The sequence below is a fragment of the Bison bison genome, unplaced genomic scaffold (genome assembly GCF_000754665.1).
Source record: "Bison bison bison isolate TAMUID 2011002044 unplaced genomic scaffold, Bison_UMD1.0 scf7180017864466, whole genome shotgun sequence".
Taxonomy (NCBI): Eukaryota; Metazoa; Chordata; class Mammalia; order Artiodactyla; family Bovidae; genus Bison; species Bison bison.
In genome coordinates, this window is record NW_011495027.1 from 10,109,992 (window position 1) to 10,129,436 (window position 19,445).

General features: G+C 34.1%; 2 protein-coding genes across 2 annotated transcripts in view; one reads left to right on the forward strand and one right to left on the reverse strand.

The window, feature by feature from the left end:
* Positions 1–447, forward strand: part of LOC105003331 (chromosome unknown open reading frame, human C1orf146) — a 23,571-nt gene extending 23,124 nt beyond the window's left edge. The window contains exon 6 of the mRNA XM_010860438.1: positions 250–447. Coding sequence (XP_010858740.1) covers positions 250–384 — 135 coding nt within the window. The 3' untranslated portion in view covers positions 385–447. The remainder of the gene's footprint in view (positions 1–249) is intronic.
* Positions 448–461: 14 nt separating this feature from the next.
* GLMN (glomulin, FKBP associated protein) overlaps positions 462–19,445 on the reverse strand; it is a 44,868-nt gene continuing 25,884 nt past the window's right edge. Inside the window, exons 14-19 of the mRNA XM_010860437.1 lie at positions 18,712–18,796; positions 15,415–15,521; positions 14,466–14,529; positions 2,477–2,588; positions 1,395–1,477; positions 462–1,287 (exon numbers count right to left, since the gene is read on the reverse strand). Coding sequence (XP_010858739.1) covers positions 1,177–1,287; positions 1,395–1,477; positions 2,477–2,588; positions 14,466–14,529; positions 15,415–15,521; positions 18,712–18,796 — 562 coding nt within the window. The 3' untranslated portion in view covers positions 462–1,176. The remainder of the gene's footprint in view (positions 1,288–1,394; positions 1,478–2,476; positions 2,589–14,465; positions 14,530–15,414; positions 15,522–18,711; positions 18,797–19,445) is intronic.

The following is a 19,445-nucleotide window of genomic DNA, read 5'->3' on the forward strand; positions in this document are numbered from 1 at the left end:
GAGTTAGGTGTTCCTTACTCTTTTACTTGGAACAGATCCCTGTTGAAGCAATTCTTAATAGTATTCTACTTTTCTGGTTTGCATGTTTGAAATTCCATAAAGACAAATATCAGGTATTTTTCTATTACTCTAATCACTCATACATAGTACTGATTAATACTTGTTGAATAAGTTAGGTATTTTATGATGTGACCCTGTAAAAAATACCTTATTTCTTAAATAATGTTGCATGTTTGTATCTTCTTCCAGATCACCTCCAAATCATACATAGATAGCATCTGCTACAGAATGATAACAACTAAAGCTTACATCATTGAGCAAAGTCCTGTGTGGAAAACACTTCAAAAGATAAAACTGAGTAGTGATACATTTAACCCAAATTAGATTATCAACTATAAATGTTCTTTGGGAAGGATATTAAAATAAAATACATATAATTAAAAATGATTTTACTTTCAGAGTTCTGTTAATTCCTTTAATAATGTTCAAAAAATATTGGTACATGTATATAAAACTTAGATGGAAGCTTCTTAATGATACAAATTAAGTTGGAAGAAGAAATGTTTAATTGCAAATAAGCAGCCCCTTGGGTTAAAGAAAAAGTCATATATACCTTTTTATAATACAAGCCACTATTTCTAAAATTAATCTTCACAGGTACTTTTACACTGTAACTACTGCTGGAAAGCTGGTGATAGAGGACTCTGCCCTCTAAGACTCCTGAGGCAGGGAAAAAAAGGGGAAATTAGGAGTAGTACACAGACTCAGAATTTTTCTCTAAGCTCCTACAGTGCTATGATAGCCAGTTTAACACTAGGAGTTCTAAAATAGCATCTAACTGGAACATAAAGTGTATCAGAATTTTTATAAACTCACAACTGTATGGATAAAGGTAATTCCAGTACATTTTATGAAATCATAAAATTATTGATTCGTATTAGATTTTTCAACAGTAGTATTTAAAATACACATGGGCATTATTTACCATATAGATACCTTTTTAAAAGGAAACAATGCTACTGATCCATAATGTGTCACTGCTGAAACAGATAAGTAAGAGAAGCTACATTTATTTTCAGTGTGTTTTACAGAAAAACTTCTATAAAGGTATTAAATAAACCATAATGAAAAATATAGTGTATTACTAGTTTTTATTTAGGAGATGGAGCTTTCACTTTATCCCATATTTTCCTCAGAGGTAGACTTTGTTTTTGTTTCAATGAGTTCTTCTACTCGAGCCAAAACACTTTCAATCAAATCAAATGTGAAAAGAGCTGAATGTAGGACCTATAATGCCAAGAAAAATTGGTTACTAAGGCTGCGTTTAAAACAAAGCAAAGCAAAAAAGAGAAAAGAGTTCAGTTGGATGTAGCTTAGGAAAATTTCATATCTACCTTAAGTTGCATTTCAGGAGGCATATTTGGGATCTCTTCTCTACCTACATTTAGTGAACAATGATCTTTAGACTTCTGGACTTCTATAAGAGAAGGAAAAAACCGTGTCACACTTAACCATTAAAAACTCTCAGATTTCAATAATAAATTTATAATTTGTTTACTAACTTAAATGCCAGTTATTTGTGTAAATTAAGTCTTATGGTTTTAATAGCTAGTTGTGTTGTTGTTTAGTTGCCAGGTCATGTCCGACTCTTGGACTGTAGCCTGCTTGCTAGGTCCTTTGTGGGATTTCCCAGGCAAGAATCCTGGAGTGGGTTGCTATTTCCTTCTCCAGGGGATCTTTCTGACCCAGGATTGAACCCATATCTCCTGCATTGGTAGGCAGATTCTTTACCACTGAGCCAACCAGGAAGATTTAATAGCTCAGGGTATGCTAAAATCTGGTTGTGAACAAATAAAAATATCAAAATTCTGTAACATGTGAATTAATGTTTCTTCAGGTGAATAGCATTATTTTGGCATGTACAAGATGAATGAAACTTTTGTCAACATAAAATCAGAATTATAACCTGTCACACTAAGACAAAATTTCTATTTATAGTGATGTCTGCACAAATACCACCATAGTTATATAGAAAAGATTACAAGATTATTAGAACTGCTGACTTTAAAAAGTAATTCTGGACCTAAGATTCTTGTTTGTAATTTGTACAAATTTAGTGGAGGTTGAGATTTAGTAAAGATATCATGGGGGATGGACCCCTCAATACTGAAAGTAGTACAATGGTATCCAAACAGAAATATTTGTGATACAATTAGTTTCTAATCAGAACTTGAGGTTTTAAACCAGACTATGCTCCAGTTTGGTTTAAATATTTAACCCAATTTCAGTATTAATTGGAATATATATTCACAAAGAATCATTTTAGTTATAAATAAAATGACTCAGTTGTCATGGTTCCTTGTTGGCTATAAGTTAGACAAGTACAAGATAAAGTTCTTTATTTGGAATATAAATGAGTTTAAAAAATCTGACTAATTTTTAGGCTTAACTGGAAATGAAATTTTACATTACCAACCTTGGCTATTCTTAATTTCTGCTTCATAATGTGCTTTTGACATATTGAGTCCTGTATGGAGGGGCTTTAAGAAATTATTCTCAATCTTTTCAAGTTCTGTCCACAAACCAGTCTGTTTGGAAGAATTAATGAAACAATTAGTTATTTCATTCAAGATTTACTGTCGTCTAGTATTAAACATTAAAAGATGTTTACTCCTTGGAAGGAGTTATGACCAACCTAGATAGCATATTCAAAAGCAGAGACATTACTTTGCCAACAAAGGTCTGTCTAGTCAAGGCTATGGTTTTTCCAGTGGTCATGTATGGATGTGAAAGTTGGACTGTGAAGAAAGCTGAGCACCAAAGAACTGATGCTTTTGAACTGTGGTGTTGGAGAAGACTCCTGAGAGTCCCTTGGACTGCAAGGAGATCCATCCTAAAGGAGATCAGTCCTGGGTGTTTATTGGAAGGACTGATGCTGAAGCTGAAACTCCAATACTTTGGCCACCTCATGCAAAGAGCTGACTCACTGGAAACGACCCTGATGCTGGGAGGGATTAGGGGCAGGAGGAGAAAGGGACGACAGAGGATGAAATGGCTGGATGGCATCACTGACTCAATGGTCGTGAGTTTGGGTAAACTCCGGGAGTTGGTGATGGACAGGGAGGCCTGGTGTGCTGTGATTCATGGGGTCTCAAAGAGTCAAACACGACTGAGCGACTGGACTGAGTATTAAACAAGTGCTGAGTGTTGGAGAAACAGAAATGAGGAAGACATGATCTTTGCCTTTCAGAGTAGAGTAGACTGTTTATTAGTACATTCATTACTACATCTAGTTATTGTATGTAAATACAAATCAAAACAAAAACGCACTTGTTTAGCATATTCATTTTGTCATTTGGACAGCTTCTGGTTTTGAGATCTGTAACTTCCAAGTTTTATCCATGAGAAAATTATCTGAAAATAATCCACGTAGTCTGAGACATTTCTCTTATAAACCATCCCCATAATGACTCTATGTTGTAAGTCCCCTTCAACTCCTTATCTTTCAAATGATATCCTTGTCACAGATCTAGTGCCAGAGGATTCTATTCCTTCTCTATTGATGGAAACTTCTAACACAAAGCTGACTTAAGACTTTCTTGGTGATCAATAAAGATGGAGATTTTACCTGTCTGGGACAGCTTAGGATTATTTTGTCATTCGTATTAAAGATTTTTGTTCTAAGAGCATTTCTTCCTATAGTACTAAAAGGGAATCATAAAGTCTTAGTTGTTGTTTTTTTTTTAAGAAGAAAAAGAAAATTCATTCGTATTGCTCAGTTTCCAGTTACTTATTACAAAGGAAAGTAGCTTAGGCAAAAAATGAAAACTTAGGAATCCAATTATCTTTAACTAGAACTGGATCATATGAAAACCTATTTTGTAATTGAGCTTATTTTGATCCAAGTACTATATAACATTTAACATATACAGCTCTCAAAAATAAAATCTACACGTATCTGTGTTGAATAATTTATAATTTTACTGTCACATATATCCCTTTAATTTAAATCTGTCCTTTCTCATTATTCCTATATTATGAGGAAAAGTGGAGTTCTTGAGGAACTATCAAGAATCCACAATCTCAAAAATATGCATACTTTTCCACTCACCATCTATGAACTTAACCTGGGGAAGACTTAAAGATGTATGTTGTAATGATTTCACTGCAGATATGTTTATAAAAATGTTTAAATAGTGAAAAATTGGAAATAATGACAGTTTTTCACATCAGGAGTGGGGTAACTTCCATATCCACACAATGGAACACTACACTGCTGGTAAAATAGTACTACTCTTCAGTACATACTGGGGAGTGGTAAAAAAGCAAATAAAAAGGCTGCAGTATGACTCCTATAATACGATCTTTTTAAAAAAAAGTACAGATTTTCTGGTATAAAGCCAAAAGGGTATATACTATAATATCAAAAATAAATGCTGAGATTTTATTATTTTCTTTTTGCTTATTTATCCTGATTTTTAAACAATGAATCAGTTTCAATTGTATACTTTAAAAGACATTTTTAAACATCCATTGAAATCCTAAGTTTTTTGTCCTTACGTGAAAAACGTGGGTTATGCGTTAGTGCAGTAGAAACTTCCGAGGATAGTCACACAGCATATCAAGCATGTTACGCAACCATACGCACCCACTGGTTTCACTTCTTATGTTCCTCCCTCTCTCTCCAGCCTTTTCTTTCACCTTTCTCTATCCCCACACCCGCTTTTAAAAACCTTCTTTCCCTTTCCTCTAAGCTTAAAAGTAGAACCCACTGCTACCACCGAATATCACAGATGGCTTTCAAGGTTGAAGGTACTGATGACCCTCTACAGATTAAAACACATTCAAACATAAAGAGGACAGAGAAAACACCTTTATACTCACACTAAGCTTTGTCAAATGCACACATCTTGCCCTATTTACTTAAAAAGACAGATATGGTTGAAGCCCTCTTTATTCAAGTGTAAGCCATTAACTATGCAAAATTTTCTAAAACTTGAGGTTTTAGGTTTTAGCAGTTAATGTATTTATACATCCCAATTTTGCATGTTTAAAAATATATAAATGACATCAAAGCATCCTACTTTAGCTCCCTTTTGTTCAGTCCTATGTTTCTGAGGGTTATTTATGTTATAGCGCTTATCTTTTCAGTTTAACTGATATACAGGCATCCCACTATACGATGTATCCTATTACTAGTTTTCTTAAATATTTCAAACAGTGCTCACTGAAACTGCTGCATATCTCTTCCTATTCACATGGGATAAGTTTTTCTAGGGTAGCATTTTTCAAAATATTTTTACCATGGCCCACAGTAAGAAATATAATTTATATCACAACTCAACACACATTTATATAGCTGAAACAAATGTTTTACAAAATGTTCTATTTATAATATCAAATATAATTCTATCAATATTTAAATATAATGCAGAAAAACCCCCAAATAATTCCAAAATACACATTAAGAACAATGGTGTGCTTGGAGTCACTGACATCTATTCTGGTATTGAGCCTGGTCCTTTTCTTTCTACACATTTTTTAAGGTCTGGTGTGTTGGGTATCATTTACATTCAGTAAACTCTTTTTAGCTGTACAGTTCTGAGTTCTGACAAAGATATACAGCAGTATAGCCACCACCACTATGAAGATAGTCTCATGACCCCAGAAGTTCCCTTGTGCCCCTTGGTGGTGTGTTTTCTTCCCCCACCCCCAAAGAGCACTAGTATTGGTCTACATCCTGTTCCTGGCAAAGAGCTCCTAAAACTCTTGAATTTCCTAAGTGAAGAGTGGTCAAAGTGTATTTTGTTATTCATAAGAAGCTCTTTCAGCCAGGAATGTAACTGTTGGAAAGCCCCTAATAAGAATGGGGGCTGGCTGTCAGAGGAACTGTGTGATTAGAGGGTTATAACTGTCAACTCCTCTCACCACAAACTCCTTATAGGGGAGAGGGGCTGGAGATTGAGCTGTCATCAGTGACCAGTGATTTAATCAACCATGCTTATGTAATGAAGCCTCCAAAAAACTCAAAAGAATGGGGTTCAGAGAGCTTCTTGGTTGATGAACAGGTAGAGGTGCTGGGAAAGTAGTTTCAAGGGAGGGCATGAAAACTTAGTGCCCCTCCCCACATACCTTGCCTTATGTATCTCTTTCATCTCGCTGTGCTGTTACATCCTTTCCCAATAAACCAGTGATCCAGTAGGTAAAATGTTCTGAGTTCTGTGAACAACTTTAGCAAATTAACTGAACCTGAGGAGGGGGTTGTGAGAACCTGTTTTAGCCAGTCTGTCAGAAGTCAGATCAATACCTGGACTCGTGACTGGCATCTGAAGAGGGAAGGGAGGTAATGTTGTGGGACTGAGCCCTTAGCCTCTGTAATCTGATGCTATCTCCAGGAAGAGTGTCACAAGGGGACTCAATTGTAGGACATCTACTTGGTGTCAAAAAATTCCTTGATATGGGAAAATCTCTGCACATTTGGTAACCAAAAGTACAAAAAAACGAGGTTAAGCACTGAGAGTAGAGCAGAAAAACAGGAATGTTGTTCCTCTACAGGTAGAAAGACAGAATTATTCTAAAATTCAAATGGAGAAGCAAAGAATCTAGAACAGCCAAAATTTTTTTTTAAAGAACAAAGTTGGCATACTCACACGTAAGACTTACTGTAAAGTTACAGTAATCAAGATAGTGTGGTACTGGTGAAAGAAGACAGTTCAATGGAACAGAATAGAATCCAAAAATATACCCATACTTATATGATCTTTTTGATCTTTGACAAAGGTAACAAGACAATCTGAGTATAGCCTTTTCAACAAATACTGCTGGAGTCAAAACAAAACTACCTTAACCCTATTTCACCATATAAAAAATTTACTTGAAGTCAATCATAAGTATAAATATAAAAATCTAAACAATAAAACTTCTACTAGAAAATCTGTGATCTTGGGTTAAAACAAAGATTTGTTAGAATCCAAAGAAATATAAATGATTTAAAAGAATAGAATTGATATGCTGGACTTCCTCAAAATTTAACATTTCTGTTCTTTAAAAATTTCTATTAAGATAATGAAAATATAAGCCACAAACTGGAAGAAAATATAATAACCATACCTAATAAAAGACTTATGTCCAGAATATAGGAAAGTTTCCTTTAAAAAATGTTGGTCTAAGTTGAACAAATTTTCATTCACTCTTAATTAGTAATAGAAGTTATTTGAAATCTTATTATCAAAATGATGATAGTTTCCTTCTGTAACAGTAATGTCTTCTACAACTGACAGATAAGTTTAACATATGAAAAATATACTCATGTTTTCCTGTGGTTTCAATTTTTATGTCTTAGGCGTGCCAGAAAATCAGATACATATGTCAATTTTGCCACTCAATATTATCTTTGAAAATAACTGTCAGATAAGATTGCTTTTCAACTAGAAAAACATGTATATTATCCTTGAGTTCTTATGCCCTACTTCGAACTTTCCAAAGGAACAATAAATGAACTCTGATATGATACATTGGTCATGCTTAGATCCAATCACTGAAAAAAGTTTCAAGAGTTTGGCTTATCAGTGAACTGCTAAAATTAACAATTTTCACCACTTTCATAATATAGTTATATCCAGAGGGATTTCCTTGAATACCAAAATTTTCCAACTGACTTAAAACAACTTGCTAGTGCTTCTGACAGTTTAAGAAGGTAATTGCTCATAGTTCTGCTCTGTCACTTATTGCTATAAACTTTCTACTTTGAGTGACCCCCAGTGTGCTTCCAATTCAGTAAATATAGCTAATCTCTAGATGTATATAAAGGTTAAGGTGAAACAATCTCATATTGTTTTGCAAGTACCAGATATCAATTTAAGTGCTACACAATTTATGTTTCATGAAGAAGCATCAGAACCTTTGCATCCATGTTTTGCAATATAGATTTTCCAAAACATCATGTTACCATTAAGACATACTTTTAAATAAATCAAGACACAATCCAACACTGTATATGCTGGAAAAATAAACTTTGCAGGCCAAACTGAGTGACTTTTCTCATTTGCTAAAAAATATGTAATTATATATGCTGATAATGAGACTAGAAGAATGTTGGTAACTTTTCATCTTTCAAACCATTACGGGGCCTCATTCACAAGTTCAGAATGTTGTTTCTAGATGTCTAATTTGGAAGGTTTTTAGCTTTCATGTGCAAGAAAAATTTTATTTTAGACTATCATTTTCATTGGGTATTTACTTTTGATGAAACCATCTTAAATAATCTTAGCTTTAAAGTTATATTCATTTTCTTCCTTTTTAGAATGTAGTTCAAATTAAGGCTAAGTCTACTAATTGTAGGGTCAGTATTTTTCTGAATATTGGCACTATTTACAGTTTCAGATCAACAGTTGAAAGTGAATGTTTCTATATTTTTCACTTATTTTTCTTATTGTCATGAATTTGGGAAAAAAGTTTTCTCTCTCAAAGTTCATTCTGAAAATACACAGATTAAAATAATTTGTGAACTTTCACAATTTTACTGATAGGAGGGACAGTTTGCTTCCCACTTAACCATATACTATGTTACTATAAAATTAAACTGTACAGTATCATACCCTTTCTGCTAACTGACCGTTGAATATGTCAGAGATATTGGAAAGCAACATACATTTTATTCCTAGCCAATCTGTCATATCCCCTCCATTTTCAAACCTTGTTCTTTGCAAGTGACCACAAAATTTGCTGCAATATCTGTAACTAAGAATCTGTGCAAACAACCTCAATTATATTCTATTTCATTTTGTAAAACTTGCCAGTCTAAATCAGTAAATTGATTTAAGGACTCATTAAGATGCCTTAAAACAGAAGGTGCTGAGTTAAGAGTATTTATTCAATTTCACTAGATAATGCCAAATTGCCCAAAAATGGTTATCTACTTTGTTTCATCACTGTTCTGTATCCTAACCTATGCTATCTACCTTTTTAACATTTGCCACTGTGATGGCTGTGAAATAGAATCTCGCTGCAGTTTTAAGTTACACTTCCATAAACACTACTGATATTGGGAATATTGTCTTGTGGTTATTGGCCATTTGGGTTTCCTCTTCTGTGAGCTGCCTTACAATATCTGTATTCTTTACTTATTTTTCTGATTTGTGGTCTTGATTCTTGCTTTATAGTTATCTGATTTTTTGATACTAACTATTGGGTGGAAGAAGTATTTTGGTTTTCTTTCTCTTTCTTTTTGTGGCTTTTTCAGTTTGTATGCATTTTCTTTCCTTGAATAGGTTTTAGTTTCAATGTTATTAGTTTTATCAATCTATTCATTTGTGGTTAGTGCTTCTTTACTTAAGAAAGCCTTCTCTACCCTTAGGTTACACAGTATTCTAAAAACTTGTAAATTCCTTTTCAACCTTAAGTCTTTAATCTATTTGGAATTTTGTTTTGTATATTATGTGACATAGGCATCTTAATTCCCCCCTTCCCATAAGTGTGACAAATTACCCATCATTATCATCTATTGAACAGTCCCATTCTTCCCCCCTTTTTTTCCCTCATAAAGTTTTACACATATTTTTACATGTTTTCCTAAGTATCTCATATTTTTTGTTATATTATTTTCTGGTGGACTAATATTTTTATCATGATTATATATTGAATGTATTAAATGCTATATTATAAATAGTATAAATATAACTATTGATATAATCAAGTACTTCCTCTACTTTAACCTATGAAATTACATTACCTTGTATTACCAGAATGAATCCAACTGAGTTTGATGACTTATAACAATTTTTTTTTGCTAAATCTGGTTTTGGTAATATTATTATCTATATATCTGCTTCCCTGAGTAGCTAAGCTGGTAAAGAATCTGCCTGCAATGCAGGAGACCCCAGTTCGATTCCTGGGTCAGGAAGATCTGCTGGAGAAGGGATAGGCTACCCACTCCAGTATTCTTGGGCTTTCCTGGTGGTTCAGCTTGTTAAGAATCTGCCTGCAATGTGGGAGAGCCTGTAATTTCACTGAAGCACACTATCCTAGACTGTTTGGGTATTAAGGTCATACTTTACTAAACATAACATTTAGACACAACTATACTTTTTCTAGTCTTTTGAATGTTTTGTATGAGACTTGAGTATATGTTTTTTGAAATTATGGTAAAAATTATCTGCCCTGTGATTTCTCTTAGTAGATTGTTAAGAGTTTTGTTAGATTATATTTTCTAACAAATTCCATTTTATTGAAGTTTCAAATTTTATTGGAATGTTTTCATGTAACTTTCCTTTTGTTCTTCAATCTGTGCTGTATTTATACTTCCTTTTTAATTAACATATTGTGTCTTCACCCATTTTTAATATCAATCTAAACAAGTACATATTAGGAATTTCTAAAAATTGAATTATGTAAGATATCCAGGTAATTTTTATTAGACCCATATGCTGAGAAACAGTGATCTAGAATGATGCTGTCCAATGCCAAGGAGGAACTGAATTTTTAATTTTAAAAATTTAAAAATTAATTTAAAATTTAATAGTCATGTGTGGCTACTGTCTATTGGACAGTGTAACTCTAGAAGGTCTAATAAAGACCCCCTAAGATAAAAGACTTCAATAAAAGACTTTAGTTTCTCTTAATGGCAATAATGTAATACACAGTCCATAATCTAAAACTTACAATAAGGTAATAAAATGTGCCACAATGAGGCTAAAGAAAATTTGTTCACATTCAGTTCTGCATAATTCCACAAATTTTTCATGTGATGAATAACAGTAATATTTTTTTAGAAACACGTAGGAGTGAAGAAGCTGTGGAAACAAGAATATTTTCTCTCTTTTACATTAAGATGGTATGCATGTGTACTCAGTCACTCAGCTGTGTCTGACCTTTGCGACCCCATGGACTGTAACCCACTAGGCTTCTCTGGCATGGAATTTTCCAGGCAAGACTACTTGAGTGAGTTCCCATGCTCTCCTCCAGGGGATCTTTCTGACTCAGGGATTGAACCTGCATCTCCTGCATTGCGGGGGATTCTTTAAGAGTATTAGATTTATGGAAAAAAAAATACAAAGAAAATCATATTTTACTTCAATGTCTAGAAAAAAGTAACAAGATTTTTAAAAATAGTTATAAGGATAAAAATTTGAAATGTCCACAAGTACTTACTTTAAAATTTTATACCCAAGCAACACACTGGTAGAGTACTGAGACCATTTCAATTTTAGAGCTTAACTATACATTTCAAATTTCACTGCAGTTTGTTGCACAAAATAGAAATGCAGTTTTATAACATAATGAAATTTATTGTGAGGAAAGGGACCTTGCAAAGGACACAGTCAACCATGATACTGAAGAAATAAAAGGAAGGAAATGAATAAGACCCAGTTTTTCCCTTCTAATTTGTGTATCATGTCTTATTTATGAAATAATATTTTAGAACTTTATCACTTGTAATATTAAGGAATGTTATAACCTTAAGTCATTTGGCTCTGCAAATAACATACAGGGTATATGTTTTAATCTTGGAGAAAGAAACAATTTAAATGAGAACCTAAAATGTGGATTATATATAGAACTATATGTATGTGGATGTATGCCAGGTATTTATTGTTCTATCCTAAATGAAAAGCATGTATGTGCACATTACATAATTCAATTTTTTAAAGTTCCTGATACACACTTCTGGCCTTTACAGTCTTACATTGTTTCTCTTGATCCTGCTTTCTATATATTACAATGACAAATTATTTAGGGAAAAAAAAATAGGTAAGCAGAGATAGATAAGGAAATGAGTAGCTAGAAGGTGAGGGATAAATTATTATAGGCTGTGTATTAGAATAAATTACTGTAATTAAACAATTAACACTTATATAAAGATACCTACCAAATAATAGTGAACACTAGTCTAAAAATTAAGTTGGTTTGACCAGTAGAGACAGATGGAGTTTCAAGGTCCAAGAAGTTATGTGAAGCTGAAGTGTGGGGAAAGTGCTTTTAAATTATTATGCAGAGATGAAGAGACTATTATGAAGATTAAGAGACTATTATGAAGAAGCCTATTATGCAAAAAGGAAGGGAATGATTTATGAAGAAAGTCAGATGACAGTAACCCAAAATAGCAGGAAAAAAAATGGATCATTATTCCATTATGAATCACCTTGTTTTATATTTTAATGATCCTGTTCTTAGTTTTTCTGTACACTTTTTTGATGGCTTTTCAGCTTTTCATCTGACTAGTTATCACCACAGCATATTTAACTCAAAGACAGGTACTGATAGGAGTCCTTTTGAATAAAACTACTCACAGTTCAGCATCATTAGAATATCATTTTGTTTCTCCTTTAATCAAATATTTCTAAAAACTCAGAACCTATTATTTTCTTGTTAACCACAGCAGACAGATATGCCTCTCATTTATATTCAGGACCTACTGTGACTGCACTTGGTAGAAATGCTTCCATGATGAATAAATTGCCTCAAAGGTGTTAGGTTACCATCTTGGATTGGCTTTTTGTTTTGTTTTGTTTTTTTGCCAGTTTCCTTGGTATGATGACTCTTATGGTAACCTGCATGGCAATACTTTGGAATAGTTGATTCTTAAGAAAAAATTTTTAAAACTTACATAAGAAGGCAGTCTTATAAGCTGGTTACATCCTTTTCTTTACTATATAATATTCAAACTAAATAAATGTGAGGTATTATCTGTGGATATCAGAGTAGACATTGCACAATGCTAAAACTGCTCTGCCTTCCCTCTCTTTGCTATCCCTGTGGTACACTGTGCTCCATACCTACTAATAATAAATCTATCCCTCCTAATCAAGAAGATGCTTTCTCACCCTGTCAGACAAATCAGATCATTTCTAGATATGGCCTCTTCCTGACAAAAGTAAAAACTCATACCATACTTTAAGGACACTTTTTGGAAGCCTCAGGGCTTCCACTGCTCCTGAATTTACTACAAAAAAAAAAAAGAGGAAGTTCTAGTCACTGCATTTGGTCATGGCTATTTCTGCTTCTTGCTAATTATATGCCCTTGTGCATGTTATAGAGCCTTCCTGTGCTAACATCATCTATGAAAAATAAAACTAAAGAGCACTGATAGCATAGTGAAGAATATACGATAGCACCCGGACAGGATAGAGTTGTCAGGGGCTAGGGATGGGTGTGGAATGATGACATCAGCATTAACTGGGAGGGGAAAAGGGAGCTTCTCGTGATGTTAGTAATGTTCTATATTTGATAAGGATTTGGATAACAGATCTAAGCATTTGTTAAAACTCAGTTAATGTATAATTAAAATTTGGGCATTAGATTTTATGTGAACTTTAACTCAAAGAAAAATTATACACAAATATGTAACTCTTTTGAATGAAATGTGTGCTGAAGTATTTATGGGAAAGTATGATGATGTTTGTAGTTTACCCTGAACTGCATCAAAAAATAAAGAGAGACTGAAGGATGGGTACAGGATAGAGAGCTGGATAAGTGATAATAGCAGAGTAAAATGTTAACAGTAGAATCTCTGCAGCACATAAAACAGTGATCACTCTGAAATTCTTTCAACTTGGCTTTATGTTTGAAAAAACGTTAGAAAAAAAAAGCATCCTTGTTTAGAGTATCCACTAGTCAGTGATAGCACATAACTATTTTTGGCCGAAGAGCAATGAATGGGAAGTCAGATCAATGAACCTAATAGATTCAGTCAAAAATCTACTGCTACTTTTTCCATAAATGTTTGATCCCAAATCATGATTTACTTAAAAAAAAAAAAAAAAGGCTCTGGGATTCTTATATAAAACTCAATTACTTTCATTTCATTTATTACTTTCTAAAAAGCTTAATCATGCATGTAATTCAGGTAGTTACAGTTAATAAGATGACACATATAGAGAAAGGAACTATTAGAGTTAAGTAGAAAGAGAAGATAAAAAGCAAATATAATTTTACTGTATGACAAATATCCCTCAAATAGTTTTCTGCTTACTGAATACCTCTTATGGTGCACTATTTTTAAAAATTTTAACTTCCTACACATTATTCAAAAGGTGCTGTTAACAGATTTAGTGCTGAAAATGCTTCAATTTGTCAAGTCCGATGAGGGGGATATCAGATTATTTTATTTTGTATAGCTCAGACATAAGTCATGAGCTATATAGGTGAAGGTTAATGAACAAGATAAGCAAACATATGTTGAGTTTCGAAAGGTTAGTTAACTTAGGAGCTGCAACTTACCTACGTAACAGAGCTAAGCGATGCTCACAGCAAGAGCACAGAGGCACAACAGGAAAAGGGAAGGGAAAGTGGATGTGGGGTGGTAAGGACTCCTGGGAATTCACTTCAAGTTTAAAGAATAATTGTTGGCACTTATTGCAACTGGGTAAAATATTACTCACTGGCTTAAGTAGATATTGATAAGAAAATAACAAAACATTCCTTACGCATTTGAATAATACAGTTTCTTTTTAAAAAAATTCACTTACTTGATTGTCTTTTTCATTATCTTTGATAACCAAATACCTCAATAAATTCAATGAAGCCATTATCCTGTTAATTAAAAAAATATGATTTATTACTTAACAGTACAATTTTACATAATCAGCAATTTCAGTGAATAAAGGTTAAGTTAAAACCTTGGGTATATTTCTACAATTATGTTTGGGCATCCAAAACTTTTCCTTTAAAATATTTTATCACATATCTTCCTCCCTTAACATAATTTATTACTCTCATTCTCCAAGTTCACAAAATTTAATTGTGAAAATTACTATTCTCTTTTTCCCCAAGGGAGACTGCTGCTGTTGCTGCTGCTGCTAAATCACTTCAGTTGTGTCCAACTCTGTGTGACCCCATAGACGGCAGCCCACCAGGCTCCCCCGTCCCTGGGATTCTCCAGGCAAGAACACTGGAGTGGGTTGCCATTGCCTTCTCCAATGCATGAAAGTGAAACGTGAAAGTGAAGTGGCTCAGTCGTGTCTGACTCTTAGCGACCCCATGGACTGCAGCCCACCAGGCTCCTCCGTCCATGGGATTTTCCAGGCAAGAGTACTGGAGTGGGGTGCCATTGCCTTCTCCACCAAGGGAGACTTGTTATCTTTAATGTTTGAGAATACCATCTTTTGCTTCTTGAATTTTAAGATTCCTTTTATATACAACTATATCTCAACATTCATTCTAGTAATACTAAAAGTAAAATTACATATTGTATATAAAAAAAAAGATGTCTTGGAAAACAAAACAATAAAATCCAAACATATAAGCAACTAAACAACAACAAAAATCATTTAAACATGTAAATATGTAATTTTATGAACTAACCATTAACTATAAAATCACAGGAAAATATGTTTTTTTTTAGTTTAGGTTCCCAAAACAGGGGTTTCACATTTTATTCTGAATTTACTATGTGAACCTTAGTAATGGTCACCTCACCTATCTGAGTTTTGCAGTAGATCTGTTTCAGCACCCTCTGGGAGAACGAGTACCAAATCCAGAAGGGAAATCAGCTGTGGTCCTGTAAACCATTTGTTCTGTGTTTTCTAAGAAGCAAAAGAAAACATGAAAAAGGCTTTAAATAACAGGTTGATAAATACATGTAGTATTTATTTTCCTAGTACCTTGATACTACAAAAATTAGCCATTACACATTTTAAATACATATCTTTAACTTTGATTTCCATTCACTATTTCCAGGCACTTGGAACAAACCCTGCTAGTTTGAGAGCACTGGTATGCTCTTTCTCTGTTCTCTATATGGAATTACTGAGTATTTACAGACTTCAGTTTCCATTAATATTTCACAAGTATGCAGCAAAACAAAAAGAAACCATATTAGAATTAATACAATTTAAATCTATAGTTAACAATTTCAAAATCCAAGTTTTTAAAAAAGAGTAGAAATGGGGGAAATATACAAGCATACCTCATTTTACTGCACTGCACTTTACTGCATTTTTTACATAGTGAAGGCTAGTGGCAACTTTGTGTCAAGTAAGTCTATCGGTACCATGTTTCCAACAGCATTTATTCACTTCACGTCTGTGTCACATTTTGATAATTCTCCAAAATTTCAAACTTTCATTATTATATATTTTTCAGGGTGATCTGTGATCAGTGATCTTTGATGTTATTATCATTAACTGACTGTTTTGGGGCACCATGAACCATGCTCACAGAAGACAGTGAACTTGAAAAGTATGTGTGTTTTGACTGTTCCAATGTCTGGCCATTCCTCTGTCTCTCTCTCTCCTTGGTCTTCCCTATTTCCTGAGACCCAAGAGTCCTGAAATTAGGCCAATTAATAATTCTACAATGTATTCAAATAAAAGGAAGAGTAATATAAGTCTCATTTTAAATCAAAAGCTAGAATTGATTAAGCTTAGTGAGGAAGCATGTTGAAGGCCAAGCTAGGCCTCTTGTGCCAAAATTAGCCTAAATGCAAGTTAGCCTAAATGCAAAGGAAAAGTTCTTGAAGGAAATTTAAGAGCTACTCCACTGAACACCCGAATGATAAGAAAGTGAAATAGCCTTATTGCTGATATGGAGACAGTTTTAGTGGTCTGGATAGAAGATCAAACCAACCACAACATTCTCTTAAGCCAAAATGTAATCTAGAGCAAGGCCCTGACTCGTCCATTTAATGAAGGCTATGAGGTGAGAAAGCTGCAGGAGTTTGAAGCTAGTAGACGTTGACTCATAAGGTTGAAAAAGCAGCCAATTCCAGACCTAACAGTGCAAGGTGAAGCAGCAAGTGCAGATGTAGAAGCTGCAGTGATTCAGAAAATCTCCGAAGGTAATTTTGGGCTTCCCTTGTGGCTCAGATGGTAAAAAATCTGCCTGCAATGCAAGAGACCTGGGTTTGATCCTTGGGTTGGGAAGATCCCCTAGAGGAAGGCATGGCAACCCATTCTAGTATTCTTGGCTGGAGAATCCCCATGGACAGAGGAGTCTGGTGGGCTACTGTCTATGAAGTTGCAAACAGTTGGACACAACTCAGTGACTATGCACAGCACAGGAAGGTAATTAATGAACATACCTACACTAACCAAAAGATTTTCAATGTAGATGAAAATAGACTTATACTGCAACAAGATGCCACCTAGGCTTTCACAGCTAGAGGAGAAAATGCCTGGCTTCAAAGCTTCAAAGGACAGACCAACTCTCAAGAGTTAATACAGTTGGTGGCTTGAGGTTGAAACTAATGCTTAATTTTTACTGCTCCAAAAATCACAGGGCCTGTAAGAATCATACCAAATCTACTCTGCCTATGCTGTATAAATGGAACAATAAAACCTTGACAGCATATTTGTTTATAACGTGGTTTATTGAACACTTTAACCCTACTCTTGAGATTTATTGCTCAGAAGAAAGATTATTTTCAAAATATTACTACTGCTCACTGACAATGTACTTTGTCACTTGAAAGATCTAAGGAAGATATAAAATGAGATTAATGTCTTCATGCCTGCTAGCACAATATCCATTCTGCAACCCATGGAAAAAGGAGTAATTTCAACTTTAAAGTCTTAGTCTTTAATAAATACATTTCATAAAGCTATTGCTTCAGAGACAGTGATTCTTCTGATGTATCTGGGCAGAACAAACTGAAAACCTTCTGGAATCATTCGTGATTCATGAGAAAAGGTCAAAATATCAACATTCACAGGAATTTGGAAGAAATTGATTCCAACCCTCACAGATGACTTGGAAGAGTTCAAGACTTCAGCGGAGGGACTTCCCTGGTGGTCCAGTGGCTAAGAATCCACATTCCAATGCAGAGGACGTAGGTTCAATCCCTAGTCAGAGAACTAAGATCCCACGTGTAACAGGGCAACTAAGCCCACATGCCACAATCAGAGAAAACCCACATACTGCAACTAAGACCCAGCACACCCAAAATTTTTTTAAAAAAGGAAGTAACAATAACTGTGGTGGAAACAGCAAGAGAACTAAAATTAGAAGTGGAGCCTGAAGATGTAAATGAACTGCTGCAATTTCAATGATAAAATCTGAACAGATGAGGAGCTGTTTCTCCTAGGTTGGCAAAGAAAATTGTGTCTTGAGACAGAATAGACTCCTGATGAAGATGCTATTCAGACTGATGAAATTACAACAAAGGATTTAGAGTATTACATAAAACTTAGTTGATAAAGCAGTGCCAGAGTTTGAGAGGATTGACTTCAATAATCAAAGAACTTTTATGGGTAAAATGATGAGACAGCTTTGCATGCTGCAGAGAAATCATTTGTGAAAGAAACAGTCAATCAACTTGGCAAACTTTACTGCTGTCTTACTTTAAGGAATAGCCACAGCACCTTGATCAGTAGCCATCAACATCGACCTTCCACTAGGAAAAAGATTACAACTCCCTGAAGTTTCAGATGATAGTTAGCAGTTTTAAGAAAAACAGTGTTTTAAAATTAAAGTATGTACATTGTATTTTTTAGACATAATGCTACTGCACTTAACAGATTAAAATGTAGTCTAATTAACTTTGATATACACTGGAAAACCAAGAATTTTGTGTGACTTGCTTTATGGAGATTTCTGCTTTATCATGGTGATCTGGAACCAGACCCATACTATCTCTGAGATGTGCCTGTACCCTAATATTAGAGATAGAAAAGGTCCATAGCGCAAGATTCCACATTAATGTATTCCACAAATGAATAAAAAGTCCTACAAAATAAAAGAATAAATTGATAATTGACACCTTAGTTATGCTCTTACCTTTAACGAAATGTCAATTTGATTTTTGATATTTTGAATAATAAAGGCCTCCACACCTGAGTGATTACTTGTACTCAGTAAGCACCTTTAAAGCAAAATTACAATACATTTGAAATTATCCTGGACTGCATTATAAATTAAATGATGATCAAAGTTTTACAAATTCAAATGGGCCATGTGTTATTCGCAGAAATAGGAAAAAACAGTGCAGACAATGACAAAGTCACCTGTTATGGCTACTGCCCTCATTAACTGGCAAATTCTATTTTAACTGGGTTTTTCCAAAAAGAAATTTCTATTAAACCAAATTTGAATCTTTTTATGCATATATGTGCAGTGTGCATATATGCATTATGTGCAATGATCTAACACAGCAAGTACAGTCACTAGTATAATAGCTTAAAAACTCCCCAAATTATTCCCTGTTTGACTAGTCTGGTTAGATTAACTTAATTGCAAAGAAAGGAAACTCAACCTGATCAACCTAAGAAGAAGGAGTTTTCTGGGTAGGAATACAGGTAGATCAGAATAGGAAAGCTGGTATAAGACCTAAGCATCAAACGGAGATTTCATAAACTGACTCTCATTCTTATCAAACAGAAATGAAGAAAAAAGGAATCAAGAGTGCTAGTATTGGGCAATCCCAAAGAACACTTCTTACTTAGCATGTTAACACTGCCCCAATTTGGTTTTAACTCATTTTTATTACCCAGGTATCAACAAACTAAGGTCTG